The sequence below is a fragment of the Pelodiscus sinensis genome, chromosome 1 (assembly GCF_052426305.1).
Source record: "Pelodiscus sinensis isolate ZL-2025 chromosome 1, ASM5242630v1, whole genome shotgun sequence".
NCBI lineage: Eukaryota > Metazoa > Chordata > Testudines > Trionychidae > Pelodiscus > Pelodiscus sinensis.
In genome coordinates this window covers 215,886,276-215,903,786 of record NC_143052.1, presented here as the reverse complement: position 1 = coordinate 215,903,786, position 17,511 = coordinate 215,886,276, and the positions used below count along the sequence as shown (strand labels likewise).

The 17,511-nt window shown below is 49.9% G+C and overlaps 1 protein-coding gene across 5 annotated transcripts in view; it reads right to left on the bottom strand.

Annotated features, from left to right (window-relative positions):
* The window catches only part of CTPS2 (CTP synthase 2), a 165,363-nt gene that overhangs the window by 105,246 nt on the left and 42,606 nt on the right, over window positions 1-17,511 (bottom strand). For all 5 annotated transcript variants that reach the window (XM_075914146.2, XM_075914154.2, XM_075914186.2 and 2 more), the window contains 2 exons: window positions 13,034-13,185; window positions 12,640-12,772 (listed from right to left, as the gene is read on the bottom strand). In XM_075914146.2, the coding sequence (XP_075770261.2) occupies window positions 12,640-12,772; window positions 13,034-13,185 (285 nt within the window). The remainder of the gene's footprint in view (window positions 1-12,639; window positions 12,773-13,033; window positions 13,186-17,511) is intronic.

The window sequence follows — 17,511 nt, the reverse complement described above, 5'->3', positions numbered from 1 at the left end:
GTTGAGTAGCCCTGTATTAAAGGGTATGTCTACACTACAAAGTTACTTCGAACTAACGAACGTTAGTTCGAACTAACTTTCATAGGTGCTACACTAGCGCTCCGTTAGTTCGAATTTAATTCGAACTAGCGGAGCGCTTAGTTCGAACTAGGTAAACCTCATTCCACGAGAATTAAGCCTAGTTCGAATTTACTAGTTCGAATTAAGGGCTTTGTAGACCCTTAATTCGAACTAGTGGGAGGCTAGCCCTTCCCAGGTTCCCCCTGTGGCCTCTCTGGGCACAACCAGGAAAACTCTTCTCCTCTCCCCCAGCCCCGGGCCCTTAAAGGGGTAGACTCTGGCCAGACGGCACTGGAGACAGACAGCCCTGCCAGCAGTGTCTGCCCCTGACCGAGTGGCCCCACCATGAGCCAGGCAGCCAGTGGCAGCGAGCCGTCCCCTGCCCAGTCCCCGAGCACCCAGGGGCCAGCCAGGGGCCGTAGACAGCGCGCAGCCCCCTGGACTAGTGCGGAGGTCATGGACCTCATTGAGATTTGGGGGCAGGCCCCCAATCTCCAAGATCTCCGCACTAGGAGGAGGAACGCGGCCGTCTACGGCCGCATAGCGACTGCCATGGCCCGCAAGGGACACAGGCGCTCCCGGGAGCAGGTGCGCATTAAAGTGAAGCAGCTGCTGCAGGGGTACGCCAGGGCCACCAGGGGCGGCGCCGCTGCAGGGGATGACACCTGCCCCTACTTCCCCGCCCTCCACCAACTCTTGGGGGGCAGGGCGGTCCGCACCAGCCCAGGAGGCAGCGAGCCGGGACCAGAGGGCCCTGACCCGGGCACACCGGAGGGGCCACTGCAGGATGTCCCAGCGTCCAGGGAGACCGTACCAGGTAAGTAGTTCGAATTAAGTAGTTCGGGGGGGAGGCGGGAGGGAGACCAGAGACCACACGCATGGGCCATGCCTTCCACGGATCACGCAGACACCTGTGCACGTGCGAGCACGTGCCATGCCACCCTTGGGCAGGTGGCTCCAGCTGCGTGACACCCAGGGGCCATTGCCCAATAGGCACATGCTTGTGCAAAAAGACCTGACATGCTCCCAACCCCGGGGCAGGACCCAGCAGGATGCTTTCCCTTCACATGCCCCCTCTACACGGAGGCGGGGAGATGTCCCCCTCCCGCCCGCCGCCCCGGCCACACTATACATGGCACAGGGACATGGGTATGGTCTTGGGGCAGCTCCCAGTCCCGGGGAGAGCCAGACATCCTGACCATGGCCTCTGTACAAGCACAGCGGCTGTGACGGTGCAGGACATGGTCACCCTCACGTTGCGGGGTGGGGGAGGGGGCTGGGCATCATCCTCTGTGTCCCCAGGGAGAACTGACCACTTCTCTTCTTTCTCTACAGCTGCACCAGCTGCTCATGCAGGGCGCACCACCCCGCCCGGGACATGCTCCCGCACCCATGGCCTGCTCCGGATCGCCACCATGGAGCAGAAGTATTGGGACCAGCACCTGGGGGCCCTGCGAGCCGTGCACCGCACACTGCAGGCCTGGATGCAGGAAGACCTGCAGCTCCGCCACGAGCTGCTGGCTGAGGTCCAAGGGCTGAGCACAAACCTGCAGCTTCTGCTGCAGAGCATGGTGCCTCGTGCTGGTCCTGCGCCTGCTGCCTCCCCAACTGCTGTCCCTCCTCCCACTCCTGGCCCCCCTCCCACCTCTTCCTCCTCAACCCCCACACCTTCTTCCTCAATGTCCACTCCCCCCACCTCAACCTCCGCACCCTCCACCCCATCCCCCCGGGGACGCCGAGGCCCCCTCCCTCGCCGTGCTGGGAGGCGGTTGGCCCGGCGAGACCTCCACCCCTGATCCTTGAGTTTCCCCACCCCCTCCTTTCCCTTGCTTCCCCCTTCCAGCTCCCTCCTCCCAGTTTTCCCCCTCCCCTCTCCCAGTCTCTCTCTTCCCCTCTCCCACCTCCTTTTCCCAGTTTCCCCCAGTTTTGTTCAGTAAAGAGAGTTTCTATTTTTGACCACACGTGTCCTTTATTTTGTACATGAGGAAGGGGGGCTAGGGAAGGGTAAGTGGAAGGAGGTGAGGGTGGAATGGGGTACGAGCCCCCGATGGGGAGGACTGGGCTGGCTCTGCAGGCTCCTCGGAGTGGAAGCTCTCCTGCAGCCCCCCGATTGCCTCCTCTCCCCAAATGGCAGCCTGTGGCAAGTGCAGCGGGCTGATGTCTGAGTGCTGTGATGTGCCGAGTGTGGGCACTCAGGGCACTCCAAGCCAGGACTGCTTTGCAAGCGGGGAACCCCTGAGAACTGTCTGTCCGGGGTGGGAGTCGGGTCCCTTTAAGCACAGCCCTCGGCTAGCCTGAGACAGCATCTCCACGCTCTAAGTCCTCCTCTGATGCCCTGCCGGCACTGCTTCCAGCCATCCTTAAACCCGGTTCAGGGTCTACTTAATGTGGACATGCTAGTTCGAATTAGCAAAATCCTAATTCAAACTAGTTTTTTAGTCTGGATCCGTTAGTTCGAATTAGCTTAGTTCGTTGTAGTGTAGACGTACCCAAAGGGATAATTGTTCATCTGATTGTCTCAGCATAGGGTGGGAAGCTGAAACAAAGAGTGCTATGGGGTTGGGGTCCCTTATGGTCACATGCTTTTGAATGCGTGTGACAGGGCGGCAAGCACGGGGGGAAGGGTGAAGAGACAAAGCCCCTGGAAGAAGCCGGGGGACCACCAGCCCTTGACGTTAAGGGGAACCGAAGGGAGAAGGGAGAAGGTGGTTTGGACCCAGGTGGAACCAATAAGCAAGGGAGCTCAGGCTGGAATCCCTCCCAGAGGACGTACGGGCCGGAACCAACAGGACCCCGGCAAGCCGGCGACGCCCATACCAAGGGTGTGTATGGCCAGGTGATGGCCGCGGACCTCCGGGCGAGACCACAGGATAGGACAAAGATTACCCTACAGGTAAGGCTAGAGGGAAAGCCAGTAACCGCCCTGGTGGACTCGGGGTGCAGCCAGAAAATGGTACGGACAGAGCTGGTCCCACAGTGGGAGGCAGCCGGGGGAAACATCGCCATGCAATGCATACATGGAGATGTCAAGACCTACCCCACGGGGTGGGTTCACCTGTCAGACGGGGGAGACGAGGTGATCTGCTGGCCCCGAAACTAGTATACCCAGTATTACTGGGCCGGGACTGGCCGGGTTTCAGACGCATCCTGCGGAACTGGGATGAGCAAGGGCAACCGCCAACAGCAGGAACGGAGGGCTGGAAAGGTGGAACATCTCGAGGCCCAGAAGAGGAGCCCGATCCAGAGAGAACCCTCGCTTCGGAGGAAGTAGGAGGGGATGAGGACTTACCAAGAGAACAGCGAGGAGACCCCGCCTTAACCCATGCCTGGGAACAGGTGGCAGGAGAGACTGGGGACCCCGAGGTGAGAGCAGAGGCTCGACCAACCCCGCAATTCGAGGTAAGAAGTGACCAATTATATCGGATTGCCTGGTCGGCCGATGGACAGACGGAGGTTAGCCAGTTGTTGGTCCCCGCAAGGTACCGGAGGCAGGTATTAGATCTTGCTCACGCGAATCCCTGGGCAGGACATTTGGGGCGGGAGAAGACCCTACAACGCCTAACGCAAAGATTCTTTTGGCCAGGGATTTATAAGGAGGTCAGAGACTTCTGTGAGTCCTGCCCTGAGTGCCAAAGGACAGGGCAGGGAGGGGTTCCAAAAGCCCCCTTAGTTCCTCTCCCCGTGGTAGAAGTGCCATTCGACCGGGTGGCTTTAGACCTAGTGGGACCCCTGGAGAGATCCCGAAGAGGACACCAGTATATACTGGTCATAATTGACTATGCCACCCGATACCCCGAGGCCGTCCCACTTAAGAATACGACAGCGTCAACGCTGGCACAGGAGTTGGTGCAAGTATTCTCCCGGGTGGGAATCCCGAGGGAGATACTCACGGACCAAGGGACCAATGTGACTTCCAAACTGATGGCAGAACTTTGCCGCCTATTAAACATTAAGACATTGCGTACCTCAGTTTACCACCTGCAAACAGATGGACTTGTTGAACGCTTCAATAAGACACTAAAAGGCATGCTGCGGCGTTTTGTTGAGCTAGACCCAAAGGACTGGGACCGGTTACTACCGGCCTTATTATTCGCAGTGTGGGAGGTGCCCCAGGCCTCAACGGGATTTGCCCCATTTGAATTGCTTTATGGCCGACAACCCAGGGGGATATTGGACTTGGTGCAGGAGACATGGGAGGAACAGGACTCAAGGGTGAAGGGTACAGTACTGTATATTTTGGACTTACAAGAACGACTCCGGACCGTAGGCGAACTGGCTAAAGAGAACCTTCTCCAGGCCCAAAATAGGCAGGCCCAATATTATAATCGAGGGGCCAAATCCAGAACGTTTCAACCAGGCGACAGGGTACTCCTGCTGTTACCAGCACCAGACTCTAAATTATTGGCCAAGTGGCAAGGGCCCTTTGAGGTCATACGGCAGGTAGGACCAGTTGATTATGAAATCAAATTGTCAGGAAAACGGAAGGACAAACAAATTTATCATGTCAATTTACTAAAGAAGTGGAACGCCCGAGAGGGTATGTTTATCACCTTACAGCCACCAGAACCAGAACTGGGACCCTGGGGAGGCGATTTGAAGGCAGAAGGGACAGCGCACATCAGGGCAGAGTTGACAGAGGAACAGCTATAAGAGCTGAACTCCCTCCTTCAGGATTTCGAACAGGTCCTAACGACACAACCGGGTAAGACCTCCCTTATGAGTCACCATATCTCGACAACCCCAGGTAAGAAGATCCGTGATCACATACGACCCCTCCCACGGAAAATGTGGGGGCCAGTTCAGGAGGAGCTGCAGTGGATGCTGCAAATGGGGGTGATCAGAGAATCTAAAAGTGAGTGGCATAGCCCCATTGTGTTGGTGCCTAAACCCGACGGCACGATACGATTTTGCATAGACTTTTGAAAGATCAACGCAATCTCGCGATTTGATGCGTATCCTATACCACGAGTAAACGAACTGCTGGAGCGGTTGGGCAAGGCCCACTACATATCTACGCTCGACCTCACCAAAGGCTATTGGCAGATTCCCCTGACACCAGCCTCGGAGAGCAAGACCGCGTTTGCCACACCACTTGGCCTGTTCCAATTCATCACCATGCCTTTTGGATTGAATGGGGCGGCAGCGACATTCCAGAGGCTAATGGACAAGGTACTACAGGAACATCGTGAGTATGCAGCTGCATATATTGACGACATTGTCATTTTTAGTGAAACCTGGACGGAACATCTGCAGCATTTGAAGGCGGTCCTCGGGGCGCTGGCCGCTGCCAAGCTCACGGCTAACCCAAGTAAGTGCCATTTTGGACAAAGAGAGGTGTCCTATTTAGGCTACCGGGTGGGATGGGGAAGGATAAAACCCCAGGTGGACAAGGTGGAAGCCCTGCGAAATTATAAAGCTCCCACCACAAAAAGGCAAGTCCGCCAGTTCCTGGGTCTAGCCGGTTACTACCGGCGATTCATACCTAATTTCGCCACGATTGCAGCACCCTTGACAGATCTGACCCAAAATACAAGACCCCAAAGGGTCCAGTGTACCCCGCAGTGCGAAAATGCGTTCAGAGCATTAAAGCACCAACTGACGCAGACACCGGTTCTCCATCAACCCGATTTTACAAAACCGTTTATAGTAAAGACAGATGCGTCAGACAGAGGTCTAGGAGCCGTCCTCTCGCAAGAGCAGGAAGGGGAGGAACACCCAATCCTGTATTTAAGCAGGCAATTACTACCGCGGGAGCAACAGTATGCCACGATCGAGAAGGAGGCCCTGGCAGCTAAGTGGGCAATAGAGGCACTATGCTATTACCTGCTAGGGGGAACATTCACACTGATAACGGACCACGCGCCATTATGATGGCTTCAGACAATGAAGGAGACCAACCCTAGGATTATGAGATGGTATTTGGCCTTACAGCCTTACAAATTTGAGGTCTGCCACAGGCCGGGGAGAGCCCATAACAATGCAGATTTTTTTTCTAGGTCCATAGCTAACAACGAAATGGCGGAAGGGGATGGAGTCCTGGAAAGGGGGTTGAGTGAGGGGGCAGGGTTGCCCCACACTGACATCGGTGGGGTGACCCTCTGGGGAGCATGCCTGCCAACCCGCCGACATTGTGGGGCATGCTCAGAGGCAGCCAGGGCAGACCTGATGGAAGCTAAGGCCAGGGGGAGAAACCAGATCCCGAGGGAAGGCATAGGAGAGGCCTGGCTGGGGGCCGGCCGAAGAAGGGAAGCTCGATCCGAAGGGGAAGGTGTGTGACAGGGCGTCTGCCCTGCACTGGCCCTTTAAGACCAGGACTCAGGCCCTGAGCCGGGGCTGGAAACAGAGGCCAGCTGAAGCTGTTTGGGCTAGGGAGAGCCCAGCTGGCAATTATCTAGGGCAGCACAAGTGGCTTGTAGAAGCCAGCTGAAACCATTAGGGCGAGTGAAAGCCCAGCTGGCAGGTATATAGAGAAGCACAGTTTGCTTAGGAGGAGGCCAGTGGAGGGCTGACTACGGAGGAAGCAGGAGCTCCTTGGAGGGAGACAAGCTGGGGGTAGCCAGCAAAGGCTGGAAGCGGGCCAGCCAAGACTCCCCTTGGTTAGGGGCGGGAGACAAAGCCTCTGGTTTGCGGGCTGATCATGAGGCCGACTAGGTAAGCAGAGCCGTGGAGACAAATGCCAATTATGAGCAACCCATACAGACTGTAACTTGCCCTGAGAGGGGCTATATGAGGACAGTCAGGGGGCACTGAGGCACAGTGGGGGGGCTTGCACCCCTGACAATGCGGTTGTGATGTTTTCACAGATTAATGCCTGGTTCCCTTTCCCTTTTAATAAAAGTCTCTTTTGTTATCGACTGACTATGATTATGTCGACACTTGCACCTACTGCGGTATAACCTATGTTGCTCACCCCTAAGTGATGTACGCTGACCTAAACACCAGTATAGAAAGCTCTATTCTGATTTGAGAGCTTCTCATGTGGACACAGCCCATCGGGCTGGAGTAGTCAAGTCAGTGGGAGAACTCCCCTCATAGGCTGCCTGGTTACATTAGAGCAGGGGTTCCCAAACTTTTTGACATGGGGACCAGTAAATCTATTCACGAGCTTCTGGAGGACTGGTAACATTCATTTGCATATTCATTAAACACATCATGAATATGCAAATAAGTTATTTCCAGTCCTCCCAAAACCCCCAGTACTAGCTTTAGCAAAGCTTTTGATACCGTCACCCACAATATTCTTGCCAGCAAGTTAAGGGAATATGGATTGGATAAATGGACTGTAAGATAGACAGAAAGCTGGCTAGACCAGGGTTTCCCAAATTTTTTACTATAGTTGGATCCTGGTTTTTTTAGTACAAAAATATAAATGCATATAAAAAAAGAATGAAAAATGAACAAATTTTCAATGTTTCACCCGGCTGCATCCTCCACTCCAAACGGGCCAGGGCTTGGGGGACCCAGCGCCGCACTGGCACTCTGGGAGGCGGGAGCAGGAGCAGATTCGGGGTAGGGTATCTGGCTAGGAGGGAGGGTGCAAGGAGGGGACATAGGTAGGAGATGGACCTCCCTGGCCTGGCACCCTCTGGACCTGACTGGTCCCAGATGAGGGATTTTTGGACTGCGGGAGGTCATTTCAGGGCTCCTGGGTCCCCCCTCCCCACTAGGGTTCTTTGCACCTCCCTCCCCTGCAACCCAACTGAGCTGCCCACCCCTGCTGGTTCCCTGCACCTCCCCCAAAACCATCCCCCACAATCCAAGGGAGTGCAGCACCAGTTCTCTACAGCCCCTCACAGCCCAGCTGAGCTGCTGCCCTTCTGTTCCCTGTGCCTTCCCCCATCCACCTCAGCTCAATTGAGCCCTGCACTGGTTCCCTGCATGCCTCCCCCACAGCACAGCTGAGCCCCATTTCCTTGCACCTCCCCCCAAGCCCCACAGAACTGCTGATCCCAGCTCTGATTTCCTGTCCCTCCCGCCCCTTGAGTCTAGCCCCAGGTTCCTGGCACTTCCCTCCTCCTGCAGTCAAACTGAGCTCTGAGCTCCACACCTCCTCCCCTTACCCCGCAGCCCAGCTCAGCATCCCGCACCTCTTCACTCTCGCAGTCCAACTGAGCTGTGTTTCCCTGCGCCTCCCCCCCAAACTGCAGAGACATGCTAAGCCCAGTGCTGATTCCCTGCCCCTCTCCCTCCCCCTCCCTCCCCTTGAGTCCAGCACCGGGTTCCCGGCACCTCCCTTCTCCTGCAGCCCAGATGAGCCCAGTGCCCCGCACCTCCCCCCCAACCCAGCCTGGCGGCCCCTAGCATGGCGCCCGGGGGCTACTGCCCCACCCCCGCTTCCTCTCCTCACTATGCCTCTGCCAGGCGCCCAGAACATCTGGCTGTATCCTCAGCCCAGCCCGGCCCAGGGCTTGGGGGACCTGGCGCCACAGGGACACTCCAGAGCCCAGAACACCCCGACAGCCATGCTGAGGCCCGGTATTTTTTCCCCATGAACCGGTACCGGGCCGCAGCCCATAGTTTGGGAAACACTGCATTAGAGAGCTTACAGCAGTGCAGGTAAATCTCTAATGTAGCCATAGCCTAAGTGCTTGTGAGGGGGCAAGTATTGCCTCTTCGGAGTGGCAATGAGTGGGCGTCTTTTTCTCCCAGATTACTGGGTGGAAGTTCAGGACACTTCTGTATTGTACTGTTAAGAGGAACCTCTAAATACTGAACCCAGTCCTTGTTGTTGCTGACTCCAACAGGCAAACTAACTACAAAGACAGTGTCTCTCTTCCTTTCCAATCCTCAGATGAGCTTGAGTGGAGGAAAAAAAAAGGGAACCCTCGTAATACATCACAAAAAAGGAGGGAGAGGAAAGAAAAAAAATACCTGTAAATTGTAGTGCCAGTGCTACTGAGGATAATTAGGAGAAACAGTTTGATTATCTCTCTCCATGTGTTCAAACTGAAAGCCAAATCAAAGCCATGAAATTTGCAGTTGGTTCTGAATGTGACTAGAGCTTTGGTCATTCTCTCCTGTAACATAAGGTCCAGCTTCTATAACATTTCTGTCTAGTGCGTTCACAAGTCTCCACCTACTGGCTGACAGTTTCAAGGTCCCCGTGGAATGTAGGTCACTGTTGCGCAGGGAGAGATAATCTGTCAAATAGTTAGGTCCAGTTCTAAGGAGGAACTCCTGACTCTTACTCATAAAACTCCTATTCCTGTTCTCTGCAGAGATTGCTAACCATGACAAACAGTGTCCAGTGTCAGCATCACCAATGGATCTGGGAAACCTGCTGGCTCCAGCACTTTTGTAACACCTGCAAAAGGCCTTAAGTCTACATGGCTCCTAGTATCATTAGAAAGAGTGTGGAGCCAGAGATACACCAGGTGAAATCCAGCCCCACTGAAGCCAATGGCAGTTTTTCCAATGATTTCACTGAAGCTAGAATTTCATCCCACCTGTCCACTAACTTGTGACAACTGGTGTAAGTGACTAGCAATTGTAAAAAGGAGGCCTCTGATTGTACATTTTATATTTACCAAGCTATAAACGATGGATTTAAAAATGAGCAAGTGTTCAATACATTTAAGTTAAACATTTTAGTGTTATCATTTCACTGTGGAGCAAGTTAATTTACAGTAGTTGCTGAGCAAACTCAAAACTGTTGCTTTCACCAGGCTAGACTATGGCTCTGTTCAGGACAGTACTTATGCATGCGCTTCACTTTAAGACTCTTTGGCTTGCTCCAAGAGCCAGTGAGAAGAGATGGAGACATGCCTGTGCTTCATCCTCTCTCCCTTTCATCTGGAAGAGCTTATACTCCTGACAGCACTAGAGAGAACACGAGGACAGTGATTCTACCTGCCCTTACTCCTGTGATTCAAGAAGGAAAGCAATGCTCTTTGCACCCTCCCACCCACACAAGAGCAATGTGCAATCCTGCGCCTGCCTGTTCTAATTTATCTGAAGTTACTTACAGGTCATGTACTAAGGTGGAGTGTGCATTTCCAACACTGTATTTTCTCTACAAACTTAGATTCTTAGTGTTTTGCTAAAACAAAGGCTGTTCAAATTTCATCTGTACTCAAAAGTAATATTAACAGACTCCTATACACCACCTTTCCAAGTCAAACATTGCTACCTCCAAAGGTGAAACCAGGCAACAGAAGCAGAACATTTCACCATAAAAACAGTTGGCACCACACTTTTAAGATTAGTTCAACTTCACAGTTTAAAAAGTCAGAACAAGTTTCTGAAATGTTCCTTAAATTAACCACTTCTTTTAAAGTATGTAAAAAGGGGGCCAAATTATGATAAAGTCATACTGAATAGGGTCTGGTTCCATGTATAACCCTACTGATATAAATGGGGCTACTCATGGAGTAAAGTATTACTCAGTGTGAGTAGCATATCATAATCTTGCTTTAAATATTAAACAAAAATACAAGTACTACTTATCATAGAGTCATAGAAATGTTGGGCTGGGAGGAACCTTAAGAAATCATCTACTCCAGCCCCCCATGTCCAGGCAGGGCCATGTATATGTAAATCACCCCTCACTTGTGTTTTTCTAGTCTGTTCTTAAAAACCTCCAGTGATGGGGATTCCACAGTCTCCCATGGAAGCCCATTCCAATGCTTAACTGTCCCTATAATCAGAAAGCCAAACATTGCTACTTCCAATCTAAATCTGCCTGCTGCAGATTGCTTCTTGTCCTATCTTCAGTGAACATAAAGAAAAAATGTTACTAAATAATTGTTGTTCTTCAAGATTCATTGCTCATGTCCATCCTACATTAGGTGTGCACATGCCACGTGCACTGTTGTCAGAGATTTTTCCCTCAGTGATATCCACCCCGTGGGTGAAGAGAGCCCCTGTAGCCCTTGTAGCCCTTGACAACAAGGAGAGGTTTAACTATCTATCTAACAATATTTATAATATAAACACTATACCTACACTTAAGACTAACAAACTATACAACAGAGTAAGGACCAGAGAGAACACCTTTCCTAAGCACGAGGAGTTTTTCCAGCAACAAACACAGGTGGTAAGAAGGAACTAGGAGAGTGTGGGGCCAGCAGCACCCCTTGTACTGGTACAGAAGTGTATGGCTCCCGGGGGTGCTAGAGCCAGCCTAATGCATATCACTGAAGGAAAAATCTCTAGCAACAGTGCACCAAGTGTGCACACACTTAACATGGAATGGAGATAAGCAAACACCTTAACAAGAACAATCAATCCTGCTCCTTTTTTTAACAACTCTTAATATATTTGAAGACTGTTATTAGATTCTACCTCAGTCTTCTTTTCTCAAGATTATATGTACTGAAGTTTTTAGCCTTTTTTTAATAGGTAGGGTTTTTCAAAACCTTTTATCATTTTTGTTGCTCTCCTCTGGACTCTTTCTCATTTGTCTACATCTTCCTTAAAGTGTGATGCCCAGAAATGGACATACTACTCCAGCTGAGGCCCCACCAATTGAACAGGACAATTACCTCCCATTTCTTACATATAAAATTCCTGTTGATATTAGGCTTTTTTTGCAGCTAGACTTCTTGTTGGCTTATTCAGTTTGTGATCCACTATAACCCCCCAGAGGCTTTTCAGCAGTACTACTACCTAAGCAGTTATCCCCATTTTTTATTTGTGCATTTGATTTTTCCTTTCCAAAACATTGTAAAGGTTCTACCTCCCTTAACCAGGACTCTCTGGTCCAGCAACATCTACGATCCAACAGGATCTCGGATGTTCCTGGACCACAGAGCCCAGGTATAGGGAGGTTGGGCTGCGGGGCTGGAGCGGTGAGGGAGCTGGCGTCTTAGCAAGGAGTTCTGGCCCCTGTAGCCAGGCGGTAGCAGAGGGTTGGCAGTAGCAGCCACAGAGCTCCAGCCCTGGCTGTGGAGCTCTGGGCCTAACAGTGGCAACCATGGAACTCTGACCGTGGGAACAGCAAGGGAGCTCTAGGTCCAGCCTGGGGAGCCACAGCCAGGCAGGCAGCAACAGGGCCAGGCTGGAGCCCTAGCCAGGGGCAGCAGGGCAGCACAGGCCATGATGGGAGGGACCTCCCTTGGTCCAGCAAATCCCCTTATTTGAGACTGGTCAGGTCCCGAGGGTGTTGGATGAGGGATGTCCAACCTGTACTCTGCATTCGTCTTTATTGTATTTCATCTTGTTCGTTTCAGAGCAATTCTCCAATTTGCCAAGATCATTTTGAATTTTTTGTGTGTCATATATTTCCGCTTTTGAACATCATACTGAAAACGCTTACTACAAAGGCTAATGTTTGGTGCTGCAAGTAGTCTTATTAAAATCAACAAGCATTTCCTTTGTTAGTGAGCACTTATGTCCTTTCTTTGTAAAGCAAATCCAATTAGAGGCTATTACTGCAGAGTCCCTTTCAGACACATTTGGTCTAAAATAAAATAAAAATGAAATTTCTCAAACTTCTTAAAAAAGTATTCAGTCATTTTATGTACACACGTGTGTGTTAGTCCTAATTAAGATACACATTAATATTAAATTTGCCTGGGTGATTGAAGCTAACCTTTACATCTTGAAGCATTCCTGAAACTGAAAGAGATTGATCCTCACCGTTAAATTCAGTTTGTGATTAATTGCCAAAGCTGAATGTTCCAAGGCCTTGAAAACAGATGCGTAGCAGTCACTTAGTTTCGTATACTTGCCAACCAGGGCTATGGAGCACATCTTCAGCAACCTTTCATATCTAATAAAAGCAAGGTTTCTAATTATTATGCTCATAATATGTTTCCTATGAAATGTGTCTTTTCTAAAAATAAAATAACTAAATATCCCGTTTTTTAAAAAGCGTACATATTTTTTAAACACAGAAGGCCATAGCCTGAGCTGGCATAAGTCAGCATTGCTACACTGATTACAGTGGTACTATATCACGTTATTGTAATTGATGACCGGAGTCTTATAATGATTTTAAAACTTTAAGAAAACCTAATAGGCGTTACAGTACCTGTCGGCCATTTTCTTCCATTTGAAAAGAAGATCACTTGGTTGGTCATCAATAGGTAGGTTTAATCGCTGTTTAAAATATTTAATAATGCCTTGTTCTTCCAATAGGATTGGCACTCGGTAGGTGGAAGAAACATCATGGATAAATATCACCTAATAAATAAATCGTGATTAGGAACAAAAATGAGCTTCTAAAAACTTGCTTATGAAATGTAAAATTTAAGGATATTCATACCTAGAGAATAAATGTAATTCAATATATACTCTAAAATTAGATAAAGCAACACAATCAATGTTTAATGCACCTCTCAATCACTTATCTGTAAAGAAAAGCTACTTAAATTATAAAGAAGAGGATTCCCTCTCTATTTTCCTTCTTTAGCCTACCAGAGTAATGGATAAGTTATTATTATCATTTATTATTGGTATTATTATAACACCTAGGAGGCCTAGTCATGGACAAGGATTCTGCTGTGTTAGGTATTGAAGAAAATGGTTCACTGTGGTACAGGCCTCAGTCCTACAAACACATGTGAGTAGTGTTACTGAGGAAAATATTGCTGCTCACATGTCTGAAGAATCTGGATGCACATTGTGCATTCCAGATGTAAACCTTCCTACTGTGTTTTAAAATATTAATTCAAAGATCTGTTTATAGTGAGACCCCACAAAATTTCATGGAGATCAAGCTGATTTTCCCTTTAAAAAAACAACACCGGAGTATATTTATTGTCTGAAGAAAGAATATGAATGAAACCTGCTTTCTATTTGCAAAGAAAAATTCTCTACTGGGGGCCTAAACAGTTCATGGTGTTTCCAATAATGGATGGTTTTCTTATCTAATCTATATAGCCTGCAACCAAATGGTAGACATTCCAATTCAAAAATATATTTATAAATGTACCTTTATCATCAAGTGTGACCAGATTGTCAATACAGGCAGTCCCCGGGTTACATGGATCCGACTTACATCGGATCCCTACTTACAAACGGGGTGAGGCAACCCCGCACTAGCTGCTTCCCCCCAGCAGACCAGGGAGACTCGAAGCTAGCCCCCCCCCCCAGCAGACCAGGGAGACGCGGAGTGGCTTTTCTCAGCAGACACCTCCGCTTGAGAATAAAGGACTGAGGGAAGTGAGGTGTGGGAGAATAAAACTGAGCTCTGGAGAAATGTTTGGCTAGAGTTTCCCCTACAATATGTACCAGTTCCGACTTACATACAAATTCAACTTAAGAACAAACCTACAGTCCCTATCTTGTACGTAACCCGGGGACTGCCTGTAATTAAGCTCACCACATTTAGCCTGCAGGAAACAGTCAAATCTGAAGTTCCACCCTCTCTTGATATCATGTATGGAGAACTGGTTCATAAGGAATGGCTAACTACCCTACAATAATTGTGGTTCTTTAAGATACTGTAGTCAGTGTAGGATGCATGTGGCTCATGCATAAGATAGCGAGTTTTGTGACTTGCTGTGTTCATCAGGGCTATGCCTGCACCTTGTGCTTTCTTGTGCACCCAGATAAAGATCTAAAATGCTGGGCAATAGTAGCCCCTGGCCACTGACACTGCTGCTGAGTCCAGAGATGCCTTGCCCACCAGGGAACTTACTGCTGTCATGAACCTGCCAGGACTGCCATGGGCCACCTTCCCAGCAGAGGCAGATGATGCTCCACTAATCCAGGTCCACCCAGAGAGAAGAGGAGGAAGTGGATCAGACCCAACCAACCATAGTCTGGCTTCAGCTTTTCCTGAGGCATGGTCAGCATGTTGTGACGGGGATCCCTGCTGATCCAGTGGCAGACCACTCCACCACCAAGAGGGCCTTGGGTCAGATTCTGGTGGAGTAGGGTGGAACCAGATCTCACCTACCACCCCACTTCTGGGATGGCAGCCTCTCCTTGCCAGGTCCAGTGGCCAGCTTTGGTCAGTCACCCACTGGAGCAAGACTTCTCTTCTTGCTGGGAGGTGCTCAACCCTCCCCCGCCCCACTCTGCTATAGGCTCTTCTCCCACGCTACCTCTTCCCTCAAACCTCTGCCCTGCTTCTTCCCACCCCTGCCCTGCCCTGCCCCTTCCAGTCTGTTCCCCCTTCCACCTAGAGCTTGAATGCTGCAAATTAGCTGTTTGCAGTGCTCAAGAAGGGCTGGCAGGGAGAGGAAGGAATCGGTAAGCCTGGGGCTGCTGGTGCATCAGAGGCATAGGAGCAGATGGGGAGATTGGTGTGGACAGGTACTCTGAACCCACTAATTTTCCCCCAGGCTGCTCTAGCCCCAAAGCACCCCACAGAGTCTGCGCCTATGGATCTAGAACACCTGACCACTGGTGTTTACTCTGACTCTGCAATCAACGACCAGAGCTCTTTGACTATGGTGTTTGCTCTGCCGCTGAACCCAGAGACTAGTGCTAACTGACTACTGCTGTGCCCTGTCTCCATTGAGCGACCAGAGCTAATTGATTGCTGGCTTGTTCTGTCTCTGTACTGAAAGACCAGGGATGAATGACACCTGGGGTTGCTCAGGCCCTACAACTGAAGCTCAGATTGCAAATCTCACTTTGTATCTGTCTCCAGATGGCTGAAAGGCCTGGGGCTACTTGTTGTCTATGGGATTCTGATCCCTGCCACAGGGGCACAGAGACCATAAACTAAGCTGTGTGTGCAGCCTCTGCATGGAGGGCCCAAGGGCTAAAAGGCAGCTGACTGCTTAGGCTGTTAGCCCAGTCGGGATGCTATGCCTAATGCTAATTATCCTGAGACTAGATAGTAGCCTGACTACATAGTGAGGTCCTTGAACCTAGAGGGGGAGAATAAGCATGCCAACAGTACACACTGTAATAAGGTGGCTTGGCCTTTAATGGGCCAAAAAAAGTCACAATGGTTTGGATTCAGCCCAAAAGATTCGATACTGTTAAGGACACTGAGTAAAGCTCTGGATATATCCTATCCTACAGCTTCTTTTATTCCAGAGTTGAATATGGCTTTGAGAAGAAAACAGACAGAGTGATTGGTTCAGGTGAAATTCTAAGACTCCTTTAGGGATGAACCTGGAGTGTAATCTTAACACCACTTTATCACTATGGTGGGATGTGAAAGGCAATCCATCTATGAGGATTTAGAGCTCGCTGACCCCTTGTGCTGAGGAATGGTCATCAGAGACACCATCTTGGTGACAGGTGGTGTAATGAGCAATCCAATGGTGGTTTAAAAGCAAAAGAAGGCTCCATGGGATTTTAGGCAGATAATGCTGAGGTCTCACACAGTCATTGGCGTCTAACCAAAGCTTAAGTATCAAGGAAGCCTTGAAGGAATTTAATAGCATCAGATGAGAGAAATTAGAGTATGATGGTACCTGATTACAGTACACCAAGATCACTGCAAGGTGAAAGCTGAGAGTGTAAATGCTTGTCCTGAATATAGTTGAAGATCTTCAGTGCCAGGTCCTCTGTTGGGTCTATATTGTTGTGGGCTTCCCACACACACAAAAAATGTTTGCATTACCGGATGTAAATCTTCCTAGTGGAAAGTTTCCAGCTCAGTATGAACATTTCTTAAGGAGCAGTCTCTGCAAGAAGTGCTCCACCAGCCAACCACCAAGCTGTTAGGTGTAATGACTGTGAGTCTGGATGCGATCTCTGATCTTGGTTCTAAGATGATATACGTTGATAGATTAGGAGTCGGCCATATATCATAGATCTAACACCAGAACTGTCTCATCCAGTAAGAGGCCATTGGGTTAATGACAGTCTTATCACATCTAAACTTGGATATTCCCCTTGGAATCAGAGGAATCAGCAGACAGCCTATAGAGGTCCTGAAAGCCACCAAAGAATCAAGGCATTAACTTAATGAGCCTCAGCCTATTCCTTCCCTTCTGGAGCAGAAGTCTGGGTCGTGGGTGGTAAGAACAAACTGAAGGAAGGTTGAGGCCACCCTTGCCTTTATGCTCTTGTTCAGGAGCATGAGGCAGCACAGGGCACATGCATGGCTCCAATGGACACTGTTATTCAAACTAACTCCAGTCTCGTATGCATCCAGTACCGGAGCACCTCCAGTGGAAGCCACACAGATGTGCTTAGAGAAGAACTGTGGTGTCGACATAAGCCAAGCATGAATCTATTACATCTGATGAGATGTAAAAGGTTTAATATTCCAGAAATGTTGGAGAATATTTCCATGTTCATTCTGGTGAGTTGAAGAGCCACTGACAAATTTAGTCACTGTTAAGGGTACCATTATAAAAAGTTTACAAAGGATTGATAATGGATGTGTTATATACCCATTACAGACATAATCAGGATTCTGTACATGCTTATAGATCGGAGTGGGCAGTAAGTGGCCCACTGGCTGGACACAGTTTGTGAGGGTTAGTCCCTGGTGGGCCACTGGTGCTTTATTTACCTGCAAGTCCGCAGGTATGGCCACGGATCACCATTCCTGGCCATTGGTGCTAGGGGAAGCAGTGTGGACTAGGTCACCGC